The 23521-nt window shown below is 38.6% G+C and overlaps 1 protein-coding gene across 2 annotated transcripts; it reads left to right on the forward strand.

Annotated features, from left to right (window-relative positions):
• The first annotated feature begins 2247 nt into the window (after positions 1 to 2247).
• pcgf5 (polycomb group ring finger 5) lies at positions 2248 to 17318 on the forward strand. Of its 2 annotated transcripts, XM_011484258.3 has the most exons (10): positions 2248 to 2451; positions 2524 to 2624; positions 4951 to 5679; positions 6628 to 6724; positions 7035 to 7090; positions 9675 to 9734; positions 10604 to 10782; positions 10984 to 11082; positions 12392 to 12481; positions 16917 to 17318. In XM_011484258.3, the coding sequence occupies exons 3-10, from the start codon at positions 5565 to 5567 to the stop codon at positions 16962 to 16964; spliced, it is 744 nt and encodes a 247-aa protein (XP_011482560.1). In that variant the 5' UTR covers positions 2248 to 2451; positions 2524 to 2624; positions 4951 to 5564; the 3' UTR covers positions 16965 to 17318. The 2 variants fall into 2 exon arrangements, with proteins under 2 accessions (XP_011482560.1, XP_004077323.1); XM_004077275.4 differs by lacking the exon at positions 2524 to 2624.
• The last annotated feature ends 6203 nt before the right edge of the window (positions 17319 to 23521 follow it).

Consider the following 23521-nt stretch of genomic DNA (forward strand, 5'->3'; position numbering starts at 1 on the left):
CTAAAGTGATCCTGCATGCAAGAATGATGGTTATAAATTTGAATGTATTTGACAATAATTCCAGGTTTGGACATCCCAGAAAATGTTATTGCTTACAAAGGAATAAGAGCTTAACACAGAAGCCTCAGTCAACGTATTCAATGCTGTGCTCATTATAATGCAATTGGAACAATAACAGAAAAGTACAGCCAAAATAGATAGAATCCCAGCTAATTCTAATATCTTCCAGCATTGTCCTCAGCAGGACCTGCCTGTTTGTTTCTCCTTTCCATGTGTTGCAGGTCCTGGTTGGGAATGGAAACTAAGGGCCCACAAAGAGGACATAGCTGACTACCTCTGACACAAAAGAAAAACTACATACTGTACCTCAGTGAGGCTACGTCTGGAAAACCAAATGAATGACAGACCTAAAAGTACAGGCTAATTTATGATAATTCAGGTAAAAGTAGGAGAGCAGAGTTAAGCTACTTCTGCAAAAGGAAAGTTTGTTAAAGTCCCAGTCCGATCATCTTTCTTCATTTATCTACACTTTTTAAAATATATTTAGTCAGAAATTACATCTTTTATATTGTTCACATTTCTGGTGATTTCTTCTTTTTAGTCAAACTGAAATGTTTCTCTTTAGGTGAAATGATATTGTTTCTTTTTAAAGCAGTAATGTCTAAATAGTAAATTGCATACTTCTATACTTTCTTAAAGGCTGTCAGCCTGACCATTTTTATTTTGGTTTTAAAGGCAGATTGAGAAACAAGAAAAGTAATCCTCAGTTTAAAGAACTGTATTCTAAATGCTATTTAAAAAGCAAATAACAGTATAATGCTACTAGTATTTTACTCCAGATATTCAGTACAACACAAATGTTTTCTCTACAACTAAATTGTTTGTTTTTAAAAAATGTGGTAGTATTTTTTGAATATATTCGACTTATTTTGTTTATGTTTTTGTAAGTTTAGGCTTAACAGGGAAGGTATACCAGCAGCCAAACGTGGGTCAGAGGCATCTTGCCAATTCTCTTCAGGGACGGGCAGTGGAGAAAGGATGCAAGTGACTCAACTCAAGGGCAGGCGGGTGGAAAAAACAAACATTAAAAAAAAAGAACTTTTATTTTTGTTTTGTTTCCGCATTAAGTATTTGGGAGACAGGATTTCTTCAATCCAAGGATCATGTTTTTGGAACAATCCTCATAGTTGTCTCCCCAGGGATAAAATGACACGTTTTTATGGAAATTCTCAATGGGCTCCCATGCATTTCTGGACATTTCACACCCTCAAACACTGTTCCATGATGACAAGGATTTGGCTGTCATGGAGATTATATTCCACTTCCAAGAGCAAGGGATTATGTCCCGCTGAGTAATGTTACAGTGAACTTATATTTCCCTAATTGGTCTCAGTCTCTTCAGCATTTGCAAATAACAAACTCACATGTGTCTAAATAAGTTTAATTAATAAAAAAAAACTTTTTTTAATGAATGATCAAAGATTTTGGGGGACCTGGGGGGTATTTTAAAAATTTCTCCCCATAAAGGAGTGTGGTTTTTATTTATTTATTGGTGAACTTTCTATTCAGAACAAAGATGGAGGTGGGTAGATCAAATTAGAACTAGTTAGATAACTCTTTAACATTTTGAAAACAACTTCATCTTAAACCTTAATGAACTGGTATCAGAATCAAAACGGAGGGGGCATGTTTAAGTTTCAATTGAAATAAGTAAATCATAGTCCAAAGAGGCTGCAGAACAGTGAACCAAGACTTCCAGTAGGGATATATTGGGAACAGTTGCACTTGACATTTAGCTATAACATCTACATTAAGAAGGTGAAACCCATGTGACACCACATGTGATGTGTGGAGGTATCAAAAATAGCAGATGAAGAGACAGAACCTACCTCATAACCAACAAGACAAGAGATAGTTTACATTGTGGTTTAAAAAATACATTCTTCTTTCAAAAGTATGGATTTTTTTTAATTTGAAAGATTTTAAAATATTGCTTTTAAGAACTTTTATTCACTGCAAAGGCAAAGCGATTTTGCTGGCTTGTCCCTGCCATCACGTGGTGCATCCGTGTCGTTGATCGTGATGGTTACTGTCGTTAGAAATTGCATCTTATGCTCAAAACAAGGGGAGGACAAACAGACATGCAGAGGCTGTTCATCTCTCCCCAGCTCCGCGTGTGTCCCTGTGCGCGTGTGCGCGTCGTGGGCCATTCTGTTACACAATCGCTTTCAGTTTCCGAGCCCTGCCTTCCTGGTGGCTCCCCGCCCACCGCTGCTCTCTGCTGCCTGCTTCGCTGACTGACTGCTGGGCGGACTGGGGCAGATCCGTGCCGACCAGTTCCATGTTCTCTCTTTAATACTCATGGCAGACTGATCGGGAGGACCGGGCGGTGTCATGGTGGACATTCCTGCCCTGCCGCGGCATCCGTAACTCCGCGAAGTGTGGACGGAGGTGAGGAACGTGTCAGAATTTCGGATTATTTCTGAGCGGATGGAGGATTCATCAGCGTCTCCTGCGTTTCAGCTAAACTTTGACGCTACTGGCTGGACCTCATCCCCCCTCCCCTCTATACCCAACCGTTTGGGCAAAGTGCGTCGTCATGTGCGCGCACATGCGGGATTAAGGTGCGTTAACGCAAAAGAAGCGTGCTTTTGTTTCCTTTACAGAGAACGGGACCGTCACGTAACGCTTTACAACTTTTACCTTCGATGCGCGTGCGCACCTGGGCTCGTATGTTTATAGGGGCTAAAATAAGCGACGGCGAGTGCGCGCGAGCCACCGAACACACATCGCTGCGTCACCGCAAAGAAAGTGTCGTCCCTAAAATGTTGTTTGGACACAGGTGACGTAGAACGTGACGCGCATTCGTAATGAGACGAGCCGAAAGGTTCCGCTCCGAGTGAAGAAATGGCTCATTGACGGACGTGGGGGGGATTTGGCGGGGCTGCGCACGTGAGCGTTTAGCGCGAACCGCGCTGAACCGGGCCGGTCCGGAATGTTTGTCCGGGTGTAGTTTAAGCCTGCAGTGAGTAAGCTGCCGGAATCCAGCCCTGCGTGACGCCAGCACTACTCGCACACCTGACCCCCCCCCCCCCCCCCCCACACACACACCAAAGCACGCACGCGCAAAAATGACGCCAGCTGTCAGTGAAGAGAAACACCTGAGGAAATCTATTTTTCTTAACAGTTCATTTTAAAAAAGAATTATTTATTAAATGTATGTTTCTTTCAAGATCATCTGACAGTATTAAATAGTTTTGTATCATTAAATAGAAATATTTCCTCAGGTCATGTTGAAATAAATGTACCTTTAAGATGTAGTTCATCAAGAGGAAGTGTTTGTGTGCATTTGTGCACACTTCCCCTTTTAATTCATGCACTCTAGCCTTAGACATTACATAATGTGTACATTTGTTAGCTGTACTGGTTCTGTCCTGCAGAGGCTCATGCAGACAGCCACCTTGTCTTTGCAGAGTCACCAGGCAGCTTGACAAGCACGTGCTTTTGTGAACGGCTGCAGTGTAAGCTGGAGAAAACAGTGGGAACAGGCAAGGAGCTCCTGCCTACCTGCAGGAAGTAGACAATGACAGGAATATTTGCTTGCAAAGGAAGTTCACAGTTTTGCAGGAAATACTGAGCTGACTACATGTCTCTCTGATAGATTGCAATTATAATTGTTGTATGCTGGAAAAGCATGTTTGATGGCATTTATTTGGGTGTTTAAAGTGACAACATGCCTGATGTTCCAAAATGTCTCTTTCAACGAGCTGTTCAAATTTAAGGCAGCTTCCCCCAAATTTAGCCCTGATCAGGTCTCACACCAGTGTTATACTTGGATGGGGGAAAGGGGAAGTACTATAGAGGAACCAGCAGGCTGCTTCAGCTGTTGCTGTTGATGGGATCACTGATTGCAAAGTAAAACTATAAAGGCATGCTGGGAAAGTAATCAACTCGTGTCACAGACATTTCATTAGGGCATCACATAGTTGCATTAACATTTTTAGAAAAAAAAATAGATAATTTATTTAGGAGAAGAGAGTTAAAAGAATTTAGTGTTTTTTTAAATTCCTGTTTGAAAATTGAAAATAAAATGAATATATATATATATATATATATATATATATATATATATATATTTAAGGAAAAGAAATACTCATTAAGACGTCTTTTGGTCTTTTAGGTGGGAAGACCTCACCTCACAATATTGCAAACTTCCAAAAACCCATACTTCTATAACTGATCGAAGTTTTGCATTTGCATCCTCTCCAGTCCTCTGAAGTGCCCCCTTGAAACACAGTTCTTCTGCTTCCCTTTCTTGGCCACATCTGGCTCCATCATTTATTGTTGTGTTTCCAATGTTTCATCACCTGAGAAAATTGGAATAATAAAATGAAGCGGTGACAGGTCACTCTACCTCGCTCATGGTGCCTTCATGAAGCATCAGATAAATCAACCCCAAGCATCGCTGTCGAAAATGTTCAGGTTTTGGTGACAGCAGTCATCTGTTTGATGATGACCATCAAACTGTCTTCTCCCATCAATTAATGACAGACCATTGAAAATGTGTGAGATGGAATAGACATAGCTGTTTACTCTGAAGGCTATGGCCTCCAGGTGTTTACTGTAGATCCCACTCTGTGTGTCAGAGCAGAAAATTCAACCACCTTGATGACAATTGAAGCTGCATCTCTGCTTATCCGGGTGTTCATGATGTTAGCACTTTTTCTTGTATCCATATTTGAAGCAAAAGAGCTGAAACTCATTCAAATTCATCAAAATGGGGAGGGAATGGGGACAAGTCAGAGAGGTTAGCTATTCATAGTAAGAGTAGTCTTAGAGAGGATGTATTTAGGTCAGAGTTGCAGCAGTATTGTTGGTTGAATGGTCATGTAATTGTATATTAATGATGTGTTAACTCGATTACTAACTTTTATATTTTCTTCTTTTTAGGTTGAATTTTTATGTCAAACGGAAGTTCAAATAATTGTTGTCCTTCCAGAAGATTAGAAACAAGAGATGAATCAGCATTGTGACAATAATCTGACTGGGATAAAGGCCTCTTTATAATTCACCTTTGACCTCTCTTGGATTTAAAATGGCACTTTGGCTGGGACACACAAGGAATCAGAGCTGTCTATCTATGCTCCAAGATTCCTGAAAACATCTTTGTCTAAACAGACATTCCAAAAACTGAAGATAGTTTCCTGTTTTTTTTTTTGTTTTTTGTTTTTGCCCAATGGCACTAAAGTGGTTCATCGAAGATGGAATAGCACATTTCCTGAAGAACGGATTATAAATTCTATCCAAGAATGGAGCAGGACTTCACACAGTAGGATCTAGCATTGCACAAGTCCTCTACCCTGGACTCGCTAGACAGTGCTGGTGAATACTCATCAGAATAGCTCAGCAGAACTAAATAAATAAGAAGTCTCTAAAGCATAAATTTACCATTCCTCATTGCTTTAAATGGACGTCTGATTCTCCTTAAGCTCAGGGGAGTCGCTTCCCTTCAGCTTTGTCTCCTGAACCGCAGCATCAAACAGACTTGTTGAAAAACTCCAAATATGGCTGCAACAGGAAGGAAACACCTGGTGAGGGATTTCAACCATTTCATCACCTGTTACCTTTGTCGAGGTTACCTGATCAAACCAACGACAGTCACCGAGTGCCTGCACACATGTGAGTGAAACACACAAACCATAACCCTGTGTACTGTGTCGTATAACATCCACCCTATGTTGGAGCAAACCAACCCCCCCAGTTTGAGTCTGAATGCTGAGTGGATACAGAGCGACACTGCTTAAAATCAAACAGAAACCACTGCAATCAGTCAGAGTGGTTTTCCTGGCGGCTATACGGGTCTTCCCAGTGGCAACACTGAATGAACTGCCCTGACCCTAAATATTTAGCTGCCGCCGAGATTCTTCAGTCCAAAAAAAACGAAAACTTCCCAGACGATATCTATATAACATTCAAGCATATTTAAAAATGTCATTTCGCAAAACAATAAAGCATGTTTAAACACTTTTTTGTACACAACTTCCATCAAAGTAGTTGGTTTTTAATTTACTTCTTTGATGGAATTATGCCTAAATGAATGAGAGTTCACGGATTAAGTGACTATTTGTATAGATGTTGTTATTGCTAGATTCTTGCTGATTTTATCAGCTATCAGTCCTCCCTACTGACAATCCCAGTGGGGTCATGTAGTGGGAAAAATGACTGAAACTCCACAAAAAGCATTCCTTATTCTAGTTTTGGATTAATCATTGTCAAAATTGGTGATGCAACTTGTTTTTAAAAGGTTTAATTTAAATGTTTTTGTAATTTGAATGTGATGAAATGATAATAAGCCATTTCTTTGATGAACTGGTTGTTTTTTTGTTTTTACTAATACCGGTAGTCTTTATTTGAACTTAGATATAACTACAGTGCAAATCAGAAGATGAATCCAAATAGAACAGTATTAAGTATTGGAATTTTGCTTAAAAAGTTGTTTTTTTGGGGTGCTTTTACAAAGTCTGTTCTGCTTTTTTTTTTACATTAGCAATTTGTTTCGTTGTCAAAGTTTTGGCAAGGATCAATGTTGTTTGAATCCGTAAAATATGTTTCTGTTGTTTCTTCCAGTCTGTAAAAGCTGTATTGTGCAGCACTTTGAGGAGAGCAATGACTGTCCTAAGTGTGGCATTCAGGTCCATGAGACCAACCCATTGGAGATGCTCAGGTAAATCCGTCTATTCCTTTTGTTCATACAATCTCTTTCTAATGCTGTCCTTTTCAGCCTTTCTGAACTGGTGTTTTTCTTTCTTTAAAAGGGGGTCTTACTTTTATTTGTTATATAACTTTCTTTTCCATTATGAAAGAGTTATGCAGTTTTAAAGATGTCGCTTTGCAATGCAGTAGGAATGTTTTCTGGGGAGGAGCCCCCCCCCCCCTATGAGTCACCCATTGCTGCTTTTGCATTTTTGTTCTTTAATCGAGCCTACTTTATTAAAAATGAAATATTTGTACTCTCTTCTCTCTAACATTCACAGGTTGGACAACACTCTGGAGGAGATCATCTTCAAGCTAGTTCCTGGACTCAGAGAAAGTGAGTCAAATGATGAAACTGTGAGAGACTTGAGAACTGTTGAGAGTCTGTGTTACTTGCTGTTTAACTATAAAAGGACAGTGACAGAAAACCAAAGTAGCTCATGAGATCTTTCCTGAGAGAAGATGCCAGCTGTTTCTCCGCGGAGCCCACATGGTTGTCCACAATGAATTATTAGTGCCTTTGCTTTTGCAAAGAAAAAGACCTGATAAACACAGTTAGTGGGTTATGAACCTTTGGGAGGTTCGGAAACGCTTTGTCATGACATTACACAAACAAAATTAAAAACACCAAAAACACAATTTTCATGGGAGTGGGTACTTAACAGTGGAGACATCGCTGGTGACACCTAAATAACACACTGTCCTTGACACACCGTAAAACTTTGACCTTTTGTGTGTTCACCATAAACTTCATTTATCGTTCGTAAAGTGTTTCATAATGGCACAAAGACGCTTTTCTCTAAATGCAATCAGAGGTTGGCCCCTGTACCTCTGCGCCACACACGCCATAATAAGGATTTTACTTCCTAAAAATACTTTATGGGCCCAGCAACTTCAACAATTGTTATTAAAACTTAAATGTACTAGTGCTTAAATGTACAAATGCGTTCATAAAGTTTAAATGAAAGACACATTTTTGTTGTCTGTGCTTGACAGTGAAGTAGGGGATACCTGGATCCCTATACTGTTAAAGGTCAGATTATTACTTTATCCATTATATTTATCCATCTCTGACACACAAAAACAGGTTTTCTTTCTTTTTTTCTAGAGTTTGAGCCAAATTTTACAAGCAAATGTCCAAAGAGGGATTTAAAATGACATCCAGAGAGGTTCAACACAGTCAAAACAGTTACCCATAAATGGCTAAAACTGTACATTAGAAGGATTTCAAGGTTAATCCAGTAAAGGGGAAACTATGAAAACCTGCTTGCATCTAAGAGTGTTTCAGTTGATAAATGAATATATCCAGACCTGACTAACAAAATCCTAAATATGGAAACAATTTTTTCTGAGACGTTTGAATATTTGTTGTTTTTTTTGCCAGTCGGGTGTTTGAGTTCAAGTTGAAGCTATAAAAACACATTTACAGTGTCTGCTCTGCTACGCATTTACTACAAGTTAGAGAGACAACGAGAAACACTTCCTTTTAGCCAGACTTCAGTAACAGTTAAAAGTTCAAATGTGGGTCAAAATGTTAAGTAATCGCTGGAGACTTAAATGCAAGGATCACCTTTTTAACCGTTTGGTTAAAGGGTTCAAATCAATGAATAGAGTGTTTTATGCAGATTGAGAAACAAGTAGAGCAGGTAACCAACATGTGGCAACAGGTATTAATCTTCAAACTCAGCTTGCTTTCAAGTTATTCTCAAAAATGAAGAAAAAGAAACCTCACTCAGGCAAACTGTACTTGTAGTGTTTAATCAACACTTCAATATGTCTATAAAAGCCTTAAGTTTGTGCTCTTTGCTGCAGCAAACCTTTGATGTCACAGATCTATTAGATACGACTTGCTCTTGGCAGAATTTAAGTACTTCTTTATCAGTTTTAGATTATTTTGAGTGGCAGAAGCTCAATAGGAGGAGCTAAGGTGAAGATGTAACACCTCTATGAAGTGGGGTCAAGCCTTCACGTTTAACTGTGTGAATGTTGGATTCCACAAATCTACACCGAAGAAGAGAGAAAAATCATTTATTTTTTAGTGCATGTGCTACCCAACCTGTTAATCTTACCGACTTGGATTAATCTGGCCGCATTCATTTTCAAGACTGTCTCTTCATTTTGCATATCATAGTATTTCTTGCAGACCTTACTCATCTGTGTAAATGGGACATTGGGAATTAAATACATTCATGCAAGGGGCCACATTTTATTCACAGCCAGTAATGTGAACATAATGCAGCATAATGTCTGTGTGGTAAACTTGTGTGAGCTGTTTATGTGTAGAGATTGCAAAAGTTCTCAATATTCAGAGAGTTTCTGGAGTTTGCTCCAAGAGTCAGAACTGAGCGGAAGTGATAGGTTTGTTTGTATAGTGGTGCTGGTTAGATACTGGTACATTGTTTTTTTACCTTTAAACTTTTGCAATCTCATAGCAACAGCCACCTTATAGATGTTTCTCCTCGCATTAGTGAGGACCCTTTGACAGATGTTCCCAGATGGTTCCATGGCGACTATCTGTGGAACATTTTAGAGCGTAAACCAGTTCATGTAAACTCCTACTGTAAAGTTTGACGCGTAAAGTTCTCAAAGAACTAGTTCCGTGCTCAACAACATCGTCCATGAAGACATCTGAAAACATTGTTTTACTGTGTATAGCAAGAACCATTGTATTTTCCACTGAAAATCGCAGTTCTGTTGAATGCAGTTTTGACTTTTAACATTTAAATCAACTTTTGATCCAGCTTTCTTGAACAAAATTTGGTTTTGAGTTGCACTAAACTCATATCTTTTGTGAACTTATACACCTTTGGATGAGCAGACTAACACATGTTGATTAACAGAGTTTGAAGTTAGGTTTGTGTACATTTCCCAAATCTGATAATGCTTTCCTTACATCTTTCTGTGTTTTTCATTTTAACTAGATGAAGAAAAGCAGGAAGTGGAATTCTGGAAGAAGAACCAGCCCAAAGAAAATGGCCAAGGTGAACTGTCTGTCAAAGAAACCTGACAAATATAGAATATGTCTGAATCATTTCCACCACGATGTGTCTAAAAGCTACATTCACATCACCCTCGGCAACATGAGCTCATGTAGCCACTTCCAATGAAAAGTCTTTGTAAACGCACGTAAATGGGATGGAAGGATGCTATGACTGTCTAAGTACAAAATATGCGGCCATTAAACGCACATTGAAAGTTAAACCCGGTCGAGTTTTGACCTGTCAGGGACTCATTGAATTGCCAACTGTTTGAAAATTTATCATGAAGGAGAAATGAATGATTGCCGATTGTGCCCGGCAAGAACTATATGAAGGCAAGTCTTTGGTATTTTAGAATAGAGCTGAGAAAGAAAAAGCCTGGAGCAAGATTCGTGAGATTTGTAAGTGCTAGTAAACAGTAGAAAAAGAAGAAACCCCTCCCTGCTTGTCCAAAGTGAACACCATGGGGTAAATGTGCATTGAAGAACTAGTGTTTAGTACATTCTTGAATGTGCGTCACATGTCCGGTGTGTCCGTAACTTCATATGTAGGCCCAGAAGAGATGCAACAACTCTTTCTTTAAGTCTATTTCTGCAAGATGAACTGTCTTAATTATTACTAGCCAAAAAACATTTTTTTGCCTTTTGAATTCAAGTTCCATTCATTTGCTCACCATCCACGGTCTGCAGTTAAGATAACGGCTAGGAGATTCACCTAAAAATCTACTACTTTAAAATGACAGCTGAACAATGACAATATGATTTTTTTTGTATTAAAGTTTGATTTACTACATTAAAACAGATCCTGAAGGTTACTGCCATCATTATCATGTTAACCATCATGTTTGCCTTGATAAATGATGGTTTTCACAGAAAACCCCAGGCGTCAGCGACTTGGTCTACCCGATGGAGGTGGTGTCGATGGTGGTGCCGGCGGCGGTGATGATGGTGACGGCGGGGGAGATGATGACTATCACAGAAGTGACCCTCAGATAGCCATTTGTCTGGACTGCCTCCGCAACACAGGACAGTCTGGAGAAAACACTGTCACGGTCTGTGTTTTCCTCTTCTATTTTAATTAGGAGCTCTGAATTTTTTTATTTAGTGATACATTAAACCAATATTTTTTTAACCCATTTTACTCAGAGAAAGAAAAAAAGACGAATCTGGATATATTGAGGATCTTATTTCTGTTTATTTTTTACAAGCTTGTCTCCTCAGGCTGTAATTTACTTTGTGTGTCTTCTCAATAGGATCTGATGAAGAGGTTCATCCGCTGCTCCAGTAGAGTCACAGTGGGAACTATTAAGAAGTTTCTCAGTCTTAAACTGAAGCTGCCGAGCTCTTATGAGGTAATCAACACATTTTCAAATTCTTAATACAGGAAAAAAAAAATCTGTCAATCTTTTTTCAGTTTTTGTTATTTTTTGGAACGATGTTCCCTTTTGTTTATCCTTCAAGCTAATTATCTTTGGAAGAGTGCGTTGACATTCTTCAAAAGCTTGACATGAAATATTCATAAATCTGTGATGAAAACATAATTGACCTCAAACTTCGTACTGTAATCTGCATATCTGATTTACTATTGTGGAATATTGTTTTTCTGAGGATGTGGTTTTACTAGCTGTAGCTCGTGCATTTCCTGTTCTCAATATGAGATGTTTTTCAAATACTATAAGTATGACAGATATTTAGAACTATTGATTTTTTTTAAAATCTCATTTAATTTGAGCCTTTATGAACATTGACGTTAATGCTTTGTTTACTTCTCTGACATTTTTAATAGATTTACGTATAGATTTACCTCGAAAAAGGACTTGAAAGTCCCGGTAACAGCAATTTAAAATGCCACCAAAACAGGTGTTGAGTGAGTGGACTTTCTAATACTGAAACCTATGATTTTTTTTCTTTTAGAAACATACAAGTTTTAATACATTCACAGATTGAAAAGTTACATTTTAAGATGACTAATCTATGAAACAAACTGGAAAGCTAATAAAAGAGTCTATACAGTCACAGGTCATATAAAGGGTCTTTCTGTGGTCACATAATTTAAAATCCTAATACCTTTATATCTTAAAAATAATAAATAAGGAAAAAATGATTGAAAAAAGGAAGAGTAGCATACTTAAAATATTTGTCAGAATATAGTGATTTAAGTGAATGGGAAAATAATATATATTTTATTAATACACTAATGCATAAACATGCATTATAAGTTCAATCATACATGAATGAAAAGGAGCATAACAAGACGTATCGTAGTTTTCTGCACATCAAAACAAATTATTTTATAATATTCTCTTCAAATTTAAAGTACATTGAATAAAAAAGAAAAGCTTTCAGATCACCTGATGAAAAACAAATAGGAAATGGCATACTATAAAATATTAGCAACATAGACAAATGTGTACAGATAAACATGAATTACAAAAACATAAAAGAAGAATACAATTTTCATCAAAAATTATCATTTTTGGCATCATGCAAAGCTAAAAACGTTCTAATTGGTGCAGCCTTACGTGTATGACCACAGAAAACATCCCCTCTTTTTTCACATTAGATATGAGAAGTTACATTATCTTTACTTTGAGCAGATGGAATTTTATTTAGAAATATTTCTCGCCTTACTTTAAAACACCTTTTTTTCCATCCATCCAGCTGGATGTACTTTGCAATGGAGAAATTATGGGCAGAGATCACACCCTGGAGTTCATCTACATGACACGATGGAGGCTACGTGGAGAGAACGTAAGGCAATGTGTGTGTGTGCTTCCTGAAAGCTTAATGTTCTGGCCGAAATCTAAAGCTACAGTAATGTAGCAGTTGTGCTATGACTAGGCAGGTGAAAGTATGACCAAGGTTTAAATCAATACAAAATAACCTGGATATTGGTGTTGTTAGACTCATTTCCCTGTCTAGTTTTATTACAGGAACTGTTCCATCACAAGGTTCTTTACAAACTCAGATTGTGGTGGTTTACAAAAACTGTTTTAAATGTAATGGGCCCTCATTGTTAGTGGTGTAAAAATGGAATTTTTCAATAAAAAAAACTGAATAATATAACCCTATTTTAGGATATAAAAATATATCTTTTAAAGTGTCTAAAGATATTATTGTATTGTCTGCACAATTCCTGAGCTACACTATTTTAAACAGTAAAAGGGGACATTTATGTGGTTGTGTTGCAAATGAACATTAAAAAATAACTTTGCAATTTAAAAAAAAACAATCCTTTGGTTTTTCAGATGGGAGTTGGGGCATCCTTAATATGAGCAAAAGTTGATTTAATACATTTTTAGTGCTATAAGTCCATATCAGACAAAATACCGTATATATTTTTTACTTTAAAGTGATCACATTTCTGTAACCAGAGACAAGCACAATGGCGTGTCAGGAGGCTTTCAGACTCAAAATATTCTCGCCTCATATGTAATTCATAACCTTTTCATTTGAGCAACGCTTCTGCGTTTCAGCAAAGTATAGAAAAAAATGAATAGAAAAAAAAACACAAGACCTAATGGGTTTATAAAGCTGGCTTCAAATAATGTTGTTTTTGCATGGTGCAACGCACATTTTAGCCTCAATTCCTTATTAGTTTAGTTTAAAATCTTTTTTATTCTTCTGTCGCACCAGGATTCAGTGATGGCTTCTAGTTGTAGGTTTCACTCCTTTTTTAAAAATATATTACTTAGGATAAAATCTGTACATTTTAGCACAAGCTGATGTTTTCCTGTTTCAACTAAAAGCCAATGCTTTGTCTTGTTCTTTTAATCATTTCTTCCTCTTTTTCGCTGTCCATGTTACATATTTGCATCAAACCTTCCCAGCATGAAGCTAGTAGATGGGGAACTGCAAGAAAAACAGTCCTCAGTTTGGGTTTTTATTTGTTTTTTGATCACAAGAACATCGCAAATGAGTTTTTTCTGATTATAATGTAAGTTTTATTTTGTAAGCTAGATGATAGAAGCTCTCCAATGACTTTTCAGAACAGGTTCTGTTGAGTTTCTGAAATGTTTCACAAATTAACTGCTTACAGGGAATGATGTAACAAGCTATCCTTGTTTTTGATCTTTATTTCCCAGAACCCTGGTTAATTCCTTACATTGAATACTCATGTGAGAAGTATTATTTCTATATTTAGTTTAAATATTCGAAAATATTTTGTGACACTTTGAGAAGTCTTCACATACATTGCCAGTCAAAAGTTTGGACACAGTTGTTAAAGTTCCACTTAGATAGCTTTTTGATCTGTTTTAAGTTTTCCCAGTGGTCCTTTTTTAAGGAAAATGAAGATGTACATGAATCTAATTGTCTCCAAGTGGATGCATCAGAATGGAGAGAAGCAGGGAGCTTGTGGCCTGCCGTTGTTGCTTCTACTTCACACCTTCAAGCTTTTTAACCCTTGTGCTATCCTATGACCCCACCCTTACATTGACGGGTTCTCCCTACCATGACAAAGGTGGATAAAGGTGAAGAGGATTTCATGTAATCCATGGACACCAGTGAAGATCACAAATCATTGAAGAAAAAATGGTTCAGCACACTGTCTAGTAGGTCTAAATGACCCAACTTCCAATGTTGAAGTGCCTAGGATAGTGCAAGGGTTACAACTGCATTTGTTTGTCTGCAATGATCTGAATCAAGAAATACTCAGAAATGCTATTTTAAGTTTAATTTACCTTATATATGTGTCCTCCATCGGGAGAAAAATGCCAAATCAACATAATGAATACACCAAAAAGACAATTTTTAATGAATGGATATAAACGTCCACTGTTGTATGTTAAAATTAGTGATCTTCCTTGTTACCTTCTTAAAGTTGTGCTCCTCAGACAGATAGAGGAATAAAACCTCTATTTTCAATAGAAAAGGTAAAATTTAAGTCAGAAACATACCAACATTGTTTTTGATAAATAACAATTAATGTTACAGAAGCCAAAAAAAAAGGCTAAATATCCTTAAAGTTTTCGGTTTTGTGCCTGACACTACTGATCTGACCAATCATTGACCTTGTGATTGTAAAAATTTCTGATTTTTTACGATCATCATGAAACATGCTGGGATGTCAGATAGCACCTTTGTGTTATTATCTGGGTTTAACCAACTTCTATCCGCTCAGAGAGACTTTTTATAGCATTTTATTAAAATTTGTTTCTGCCATCAGTTTCCACCATACTGTCATCATCTGAGTAATATTTTGTTACAAGAACTGAGCTCTTGAGTATTTTACCATCTGTTTTATCTCCAAAAGCTTCTCACACCCTAAGTTTCCTGACAGCTGCTTAGTAATTCTGAATATTTAATGTTTTTTTTTGTTTTATTTCTGTTTTTGAGTCATGATGCAGCAGAATGCTGAAAGCCAGAAGAAAATGACAGCCAGTAACGGGTCAGAGCTGCAGGAAATCACAGAGTTTAAATACCTGAGACGCATTCTTCACTCTGCCAGGTTTACTTACAGGAGCACTCGTGTTTTCCCTTTCAGATGTAGTTTTTCTTTTTTTTTTGCCATTTTGGGACAGAATTGAAACAACCAAACCTTCCACTTTTATTACCCCAGTGAAGGATGATTTTATGACGGAGCATATAAGCTTAAAGCTTTGGTACATTACCTTACAAGGCATCAGCTACAAAATCAAATAAAAAAACAAACAAATATATATATATATACATATATATATATATATATATATATATATATATATATATATATATATATATATATATATATATATATATATATATATATATATATATATATATATATAAACAGCAGACTGTGCAGGTTGCCGGTGAAGATGTAAGCTTTTTGCTTTGGAAAAGCGTGTCGATTGCACACTATCAGTACTAGAACAAAACAATTGACTTTTAGGCTGGACATATTGCAGTTTTTGGATTTTTCCTTGCCTGTGAATACTTTTTGCCTTGAGAGTACATTACTAGTCTGTTACTTCTTACCACTCGCTTTTTTTTGTGGAATAATTTTAAAAAATAATCTAAGTCTATATTTATGTTCTAAGTCTGAGCGGATTCACTTTAGCCACCAAAAATGCAAAGGTTTATGCTAATGAATGAGTTCCGATTCTTTACATTTCATGGGGAGCGCCAAATGATGAGACCCAAAGCCAAAACATTTTTGGGAGGAGCTGAGAAGATGGTTTGACAGTGGGCATTAAAAGAAAAGAAAAAAGAGGCTTTGAAAAGTCCAAAAGATTAAGCTTATCTCTTGGTACAGGGAATACAAGATATTCAAAACCAACTTAAAAAAAGTGTAAAAGGTAAGATTGTTTTAATATAATTCTGCCCACATTCTTACAATAAAGCAAATCATGATATTTGTAAATTAATGATAACTTGAGTAGAACATTGAATCATTTTATTTTTGCAAGTAAAGACAGGAAGTGTGTAAAATACAGCTGCATCCAAAAGAGAAAGTGGTGAGCTGAGGGTAAAGTGGGTTACAGAAAAGAAACTCCTCACTATAAGGATGCCAAATAGATAGAATAAGGAGAACAGGAAGCAGTGAATGTACACATCTCTCGTATTTGTACTGCAATATGTACAATGTTGCTCAATTAATTATAAAATGTTTCTTCTCTTCTTTTCTTTCATTATTAGTTAAATATTTATTTTTAGATTATTTATTTTAGAAAAATATTTTACAAATCCTGCTGCGTACTTTCATAAATTCAAGTTCACAAACCAACCTACCCGCTAAAAAGACTGTAATACACGAAGGGGGCTAAATTATGCATAGGAGCTATTTTGTTACTGAAGGTTTAAAAGGCAAAGAAAGCATCAGTGAGGTACAACAACTTTAAAAAAAAACATGAATTTACCTCAAACGTTCAATGCCGACTGATTTTTCAACTGCACCTCAAAAATACGTATGAATTTGCTATAAAAGTCAATAGGGGACTAAAGTTGTAATAAAAACAAAACACTTCACTGAAAAAATCTGCAGAAAGCATTTTAAAGGGATAGGCTAAAAAAATCTAACAAATATTTTTATTCATGTATTGCTTATGGAACTGGTAAAAAAAAGTTTGTTTTTTATTTTTTTTTGCTTTTAGTTTGCTGGTTTAGCATATTCTAAGAGACCCCCTTGTGTTTCCCCTCATTTTAGCTAATAATCTCTAAATCTTTTCCGCTCTTTTAATTTTTTTTTTAAACTTGTCTTCCTCAGACGTATCCCATGGTTCTTGAGTACCGACCCCGGATCGACTTTGGCTGAACTACAGCTGCAAGAAATGGAACTCCAGACCCAAATTTATGCACTTGTGCATTCATCCAAAACCTCGAGAACTTCATACCTGCATCATGAACACACACAAACATGCGCAGCAACACGCACACTCAGAATGTGCAGAGAAAGATTTAGATGTATTTTTGTACAGCCAATGATGAAGTGCATTTGTTATGTTCAAAATCTTTTATGCTACATAGAATAATATATGCTACAAGATATGATATTTTTAAATGTATGTTCCTGTGCCTAAAAACCTGTTGAGATCAAAAATGAAGTACGACTATTTCTCCAGTTTGCCTGTCCAACTAACTGTAGATTAAATGTTGATTTTCTACTGTGGACTGTGGTTCTTGTGTTTGTTTTTAGCTCTCCTTTATTTATGTTACACACATTTTAATTTTGAGTGTCACGGTATAAAGACCCACTCCAATGACCCCAATTATCTTGTTTGGACATAAAAACAGAAACTTGGGGTTTCTGCATTCTAAATACAAAACCATTATAAGGAGAGCATCCATTTTTATTTTTTTATTTTTAGAACTGTCAGGGATGTCCTGGAGCTAAATAATTAGATCAGATGAATACTATTCACAAGTACCAAACCTCAAGCCAGCTCTTAAGTCCTCAAGGTTGAGTCTCAAGTCTCTGCATGTGAGACTCAAGTCTGTGTCCCCATCTCTGGTATCAGTCAGGTATTTTGGTCTATCTGGGGGGGGGGGTAAACAAAAGCCTGTTCAGTTTGTACCCTTTTAACAGATGATATAAATCTTATGTACTTTACCAGACTCTAATGAACTAATACAGGTGGTAAACCGGTTTAAAGTCCAGAAGGTTGAGTGAATCAGATGGAGTAACTGGCATTAATGCTGTGCATTACCAGCAAAGAGCAAAACAATCATTTCAATCAGTAGAATCTGAAATCATAAAGTTTGAACATTTGGATAAACATGCTATAAGGACAATATGAAAGTGCTTAATGATACTCAGAGGGCTAATGAGATTTCCTGGGTTTAGGAATATTTTTGAACAAAAATAACAAGTAGTCTGTAATGTGATTGTTTATATACTGGAGATTTAAAAAAAATGATGTAATATAACCTTGAATATAATTGTTTCAAGATCAATGCTGCTATGCTGCAGTTTTTTTAGGTTTGTCAACAGCTATATAAAACTAATTGAGGTATTTCCCTCAATTAGGCAAACACCTCAATTGTTCCAACTTATGTTGTTATTTTTTCCAATTGGGCATTTACCAAAGATGCAGCAGCAGGAGAAACATAAAAAAAATGAGAACGCAAGGAAATTCAGAGCATAAGCTTTTGGTTAAAAGGGAGAAATGTAGTGCAAATCAGCCAGGAAGTCAGGAGATGGTGCGTCCTTATAGCATGTACACTCATCTCGTGACAATCTATAAATATCCTGTCACAGGGAAGCAACATCAGAAGGCTTTGGACCTATAATAGTCTGAATGCAAAGATGTGTTTGCTCACAAGTGTGAATCCAGTGTGTATGTCTGCATCACAGCCTCTAATGTCCTTCCAGCTGTTTCGTCTTGCTCTTGCTGTTTGGTCTTTTTCTGTTATGTAGGCCAGAGGTCCCAATGTTTTTCTACTGACTCACTGCTCACTCTCCTACACTAAAATGGACTCACCCTATGTACAATGAGAAGAAAAGACCATTACTTGTATAAGAAGGAGAAAAAAATTTCTATACCAACACAAGATACAGAAACATGCTGTGTCCTCTTTTGAGTATAGATTTTATTTTTGTAACAATTTAAAAACATTTTAATTTTAACTGAACAGAACAAAATTATTTATTTATTTATTCATTCATTCTTGCAACAAATGTAATCTTCAATTAAAATAAAATATCTATCATAGAGAAACACAAAAAAACTGTTTTGCATGAAAATGTTGAAAATGTTGTCCTCAAAGGGCCAGATGTAACTTATACACGTAACTAAATGTAATGTAAAATAAATGTAACTACTCCTTAATGTTAAATAACTCATTTATTTATTTATTATAACTTTTTAAAGTGACAATTCCAGTTCCATAGAAAACATATGTTTGCTTGTTACTCTAGCATAAATCCTTTTAAATTTGATTCAGTCAGGTTAGGTTATATTTACAGTGTTTGTGTCCTAATGTGTGTTTCCCAATCCGATATTTCAAGTCCAATTCCCACTAGATATGAATAAATACACACTAATTTTTGTTTTTTATTTTAAGGAATTTAATCTTTTATGCTCTCGCAGGCCACATAAAATCACATGGTGGGCCACATTTGGCCATGGGCCTTGAGTTTGACACATGTGCCTTAAACCCTCCTTCTCAGTAAGGAAAAATTCCACCAAAAAAAAAACAGATTGCGGAAAAAAAAGAAGAAACCTCAGGGATGTCCACATGAAGGGTGGATCCTCTCCCTGGACGGATAGGTGATGTACACAAACTCTAAGAGAAGAATTCGCTTCTACATTAGCAATTCCATGTTTGGTTGTCTGACTTCTTGGTTCTTTTGTTATCAGACATGGGTTGGGTTTTAAAATACCTGACGTGTTTCGACGGCTGCCTTCCGTCTTTGTGAGAATGATTATCAGGTGGTTGTGTGTGACGTATATAAAAACTGTTGATTGTGACTGAGGTGGTGTCACCAGTCAAACTTGGACAGGCGACTCCGCCCCTTGATGTCCATTAGCTGCTGGGTGATTTTGCTCCAGGTATTAGACAGCAGTAAGGCCCCCCCATCCCGGTTCATGGAAGTGTGGGCTTGCTTTCGCATCTCCACCGCCTCCATAATCCATCTGCGGTTCTGCTCTTGTTCTTACAAGAGCAAGACAACAACAGGCATCTCAAGAAAATATGAAATCTGCAATAACAGACCACTGCGAGCAAAAAACCATGTCATGGCCAAAGTCCTCCACACTGAAGAAAACAGACACAGCAGATGGATCATGGAGGCACTTACAGTCATATCTAATGTGACAGTGTTTTGTTAAGTTTGAGCCAGGGAATAATGTATAGGTTTTTTACAAAATACTGCTTAAAAACGTAAGAGTTTGCTAAGATTGCAACCGCCGCAAACTCACCACACGCACGCCGTTCAAAATCTTCAATTACTAACTCCAACATTTTTTCCAAAGTAGTTTCCCAATGATGCTCGAGAAATTAGGAGACGATCGATAAAATCCCTTTGATGAGTTTTTGTTTGTAGTTGATAATAAAGGTGCTTTTTTTAGTTCAACATGGCGGCCTCTTACTAAGGTCAAATGTCAATGAAACTTCTGTGGTGGTTGTGGACTTAAGCTGGTGGCTTGTCTGTGAAATTTCGTGATAATCGCACGAACAAAAGTGTTGTCTTCCTATAATGTATAAAAACTTGAAAATAGACAAAACCCACTATTTGACACAAAATGGCCACCATAGGTTGTGTGGCCATCCCATAATATTATCAAAACTTCCTTTGGATATCCCCGACACTTGCATTTTGGTTTCATTTTTTTATTTCAAAATATTTTTTTCACAAGCGATTTTTGGCCCATTCATTTTTTTTAATGGTTTCGCTCACAATGCCTAAAATTCATTTTCACAGGGTGACTTTTTGCGCGTGTGCAGAGGGTCAAATCTTTGTTCAAAGGCACAAAACTTTTTCCAACTGCAAAAACAATTTGGTGACTGCTGCTGCGGGCCTTAATTATTCTTTAAAGGCAACAAAAATCTATATGAAATCAGTTACTTAAACAATACACATTTGGAAATTTTAATATCTTTTCGTCTGTGTTTATTGATCAAAGGTATAATGATTAATTGCCTTTATCAGTTAATTGATTTATATTCCTTGATCTAACCAAATCGATCTGTCTGACCCAAGTTTTTTATCAAATCCACCTATACCATTTAAAATCTTTTTAAAATTAAACACATTGATTATAATCAATCTTAAAAAAATACCACTTGGATTAAGATACAGTTTGGTTGTTTTACTTTAAAGTAAAAATGACCAAGTGCACCACAGCAAACAACACACATGTGATTGCATTAAAAAACGGATCCAGCCATCATAATAGTCCAATGTGTGGAAACACTTTGATTTTAGCAAAGACATGTGATCATACAGTATAGTAGAATGTTCTAATAATGTTCCCTTTGGATCATATTGATATGGAAAACAACAGTGGTCTGAACTTTAGGAAAATTAAAGTGTGAACTGATTTGCCATTAATTCCTGTTTACTTGCTTTTTGTACACATACCAAAGCAGCAATAAAAAGTGTTGTACCTGACGTTGATACAGGCGTTAAAAAAATGTTAAAAATTGTTCAGCGAAATATAAAGTTTGAATGAACTAGGATTTTAAGGCCCAAGACTTCCATAATTTTTGTCTCTTGGTTCTTTACTCCACCTTTGTAAATTCCTTTTTTTTTTATTTATTTATTTATTTATTTTTTAAACTTGTCCTGTCCAACAGCTGGGCAGACAGATGAGAGCTGAGGGCCTCTTGTGTTGGACATATTTTACTTTAACAAGAGGGGTTATTAATCTTCAGACAAACCAAAGGTATGTCTGAATAAACCCCTTTTGTAATTGAGGCCAAACTTTATTAATTTCAATCATGTCTGAAAATCTTTGGTGTTGGACCGGACGGAAAAGGAAAGAGGGGAAGAAGAGAGAGGGACGTTAGAGAGAGGGAGGGTAGGGGGTGATAATAGGAGGGGAAGGGGGATAAGACCATGAAGCACCATAAAGCAACAAGTTTACTGGTTGTTAATCATTATGGTAGGGTTCAAATGTAGTAAAAAACAAAAAAACAAAAAAAAAAAGGGGCGGAGCCTTTCCACACACACACTGAAATGTATTAAACACACCTGCTAGCTGCAAAAATGTCCACCTGTCGACATGTACACAAAACAGATAGTGTTCACACGCATACTTATGCCTTAAAACCAACTAGTGTGAAATATTTCAGTCATTCAGTCATGCAAACTGTTAGTGCAAAGGTGAGCTAACACCAGTGCTCAGGTGAGTGTTTATGTTCTTCTAAAATGGGTGGTGGAACGTGAAAAGAAGGAGGGAGAGTGCCCAGCCATCCCCACCCCAAGACCCCCACCGCAGCAGCAGCGGCAGCCGGAATTCCCCCAACGCCACACGGGAACCGGCAGGGAACAACCGCCGCCCGGGCGACCAAGCCCGCCACCCAGGCCAGGGCCAGCAGGGCCGCCGCAAGGCCCCCAGAGCCAGAGGCCAGGGAGGCACGGAGGGAAAGAGAGCGCCGCCCCAGCCCAACCAGGAGAGCAGCCCCCCCGCCGCGCCGGGAGAACCCAACGCAGGGCCCCACTGGAGAAGGACGCCCACAGCCGCAAACGAGCACCCCACCACCACCCAGGAGTTCCGGGCATCCCCCCGCCCCAACCCCAGATACGAGCCAAACGAGGCAGGGGCCCGCCGCCCCCGCCCAGGAGGGGGGAACCCCGGGGAAAAAAGAGGGGCCCACAAGGGGTGTTGTAAATATGGCCCGACCAGGCTCGGCCACAGTTGGAAATTTGGTGGGGCCCAGCACTCAGGAGCGAGGACCAGAACCCACCCCCCAGGGACCAGACACCCCCGGCTCAGTTGTAATGTGAACCCCCCCACCGTGCGGAGAGAGCACCGCCGGGCCCAGGAAGCCGGCACCCCGGGGACACGGCCGCCGTTGCAAAGGGGCCCGTACCCCCCACCAGGTAAGAGGCAGGGGACAGATGGACCCAGGTCCCACCTTCCTTGCAAAATGTGTGTGCGTGTATGTGTGTTTGAGAGGGTGTGTGTGTGCATGTGTGTGTGTTTATGTTGGGATGTATATATTGAGGGGGGAGGGGTGTGTGTACTAAGGGGGATGCAGTTAAAATTGGCGGGTAGGGCACTAAGGGGACATCTCCTGATTACTCACAGTGACGTCCCCTCACCCTCCCCACCAAGGGGCCCTAAATGTCTAAGGTGCGGTTAATATTGGCGGGTAGGGTGCTAGGAGGACATCCGCTGCTTGCTGGTAGTGATGTCCAAGCACCCCCCCTACCAAGGGCCCTACATGTCTAAGGTGCAAATAAAACCGAAAGAGGGGGGGCCCACTCCATACGGCAACCATAGGAGGGGGCCACTGCCTAGTAAACCCCCCCCCCCAAGGCTCATCGCAGGCTAAGCCCCCCACCCCCTCACCATATTATGAGGTTATATGAGGAAGGGGGTAAGTTGGGGACAGCTGATAGACTGTCCCCCGGTGGTCAAACAGCTGTCCCCCGCCCCCCCCCCCCCCCCCCCCCCCCCAGCAAGGGGGCCAGGCCCACCCAGCCCAGGGGCCCCACCCCCGGAGGCGCCGACACCCCAGGCCCAGCACCACCCCCCCCACACAGAGAGAGAGGAGCCAGAAAGCGCCGCCCCCCCCCGGAGCAAGCCCAGGCCCCGACCCCCAAACGCTGGCACTAAAAGAGCTCTGGTCAGGCCTCGACGGGACCGAGGCAGCCAACCGGCCGGGGAAACCGCCGATGGCCTCAGCGGAGTCCCCGACCCG

The sequence above is a fragment of the Oryzias latipes genome, chromosome 15 (assembly GCF_002234675.1).
Source record: "Oryzias latipes chromosome 15, ASM223467v1".
NCBI classification, from domain to species: Eukaryota; Metazoa; Chordata; class Actinopteri; order Beloniformes; family Adrianichthyidae; genus Oryzias; species Oryzias latipes.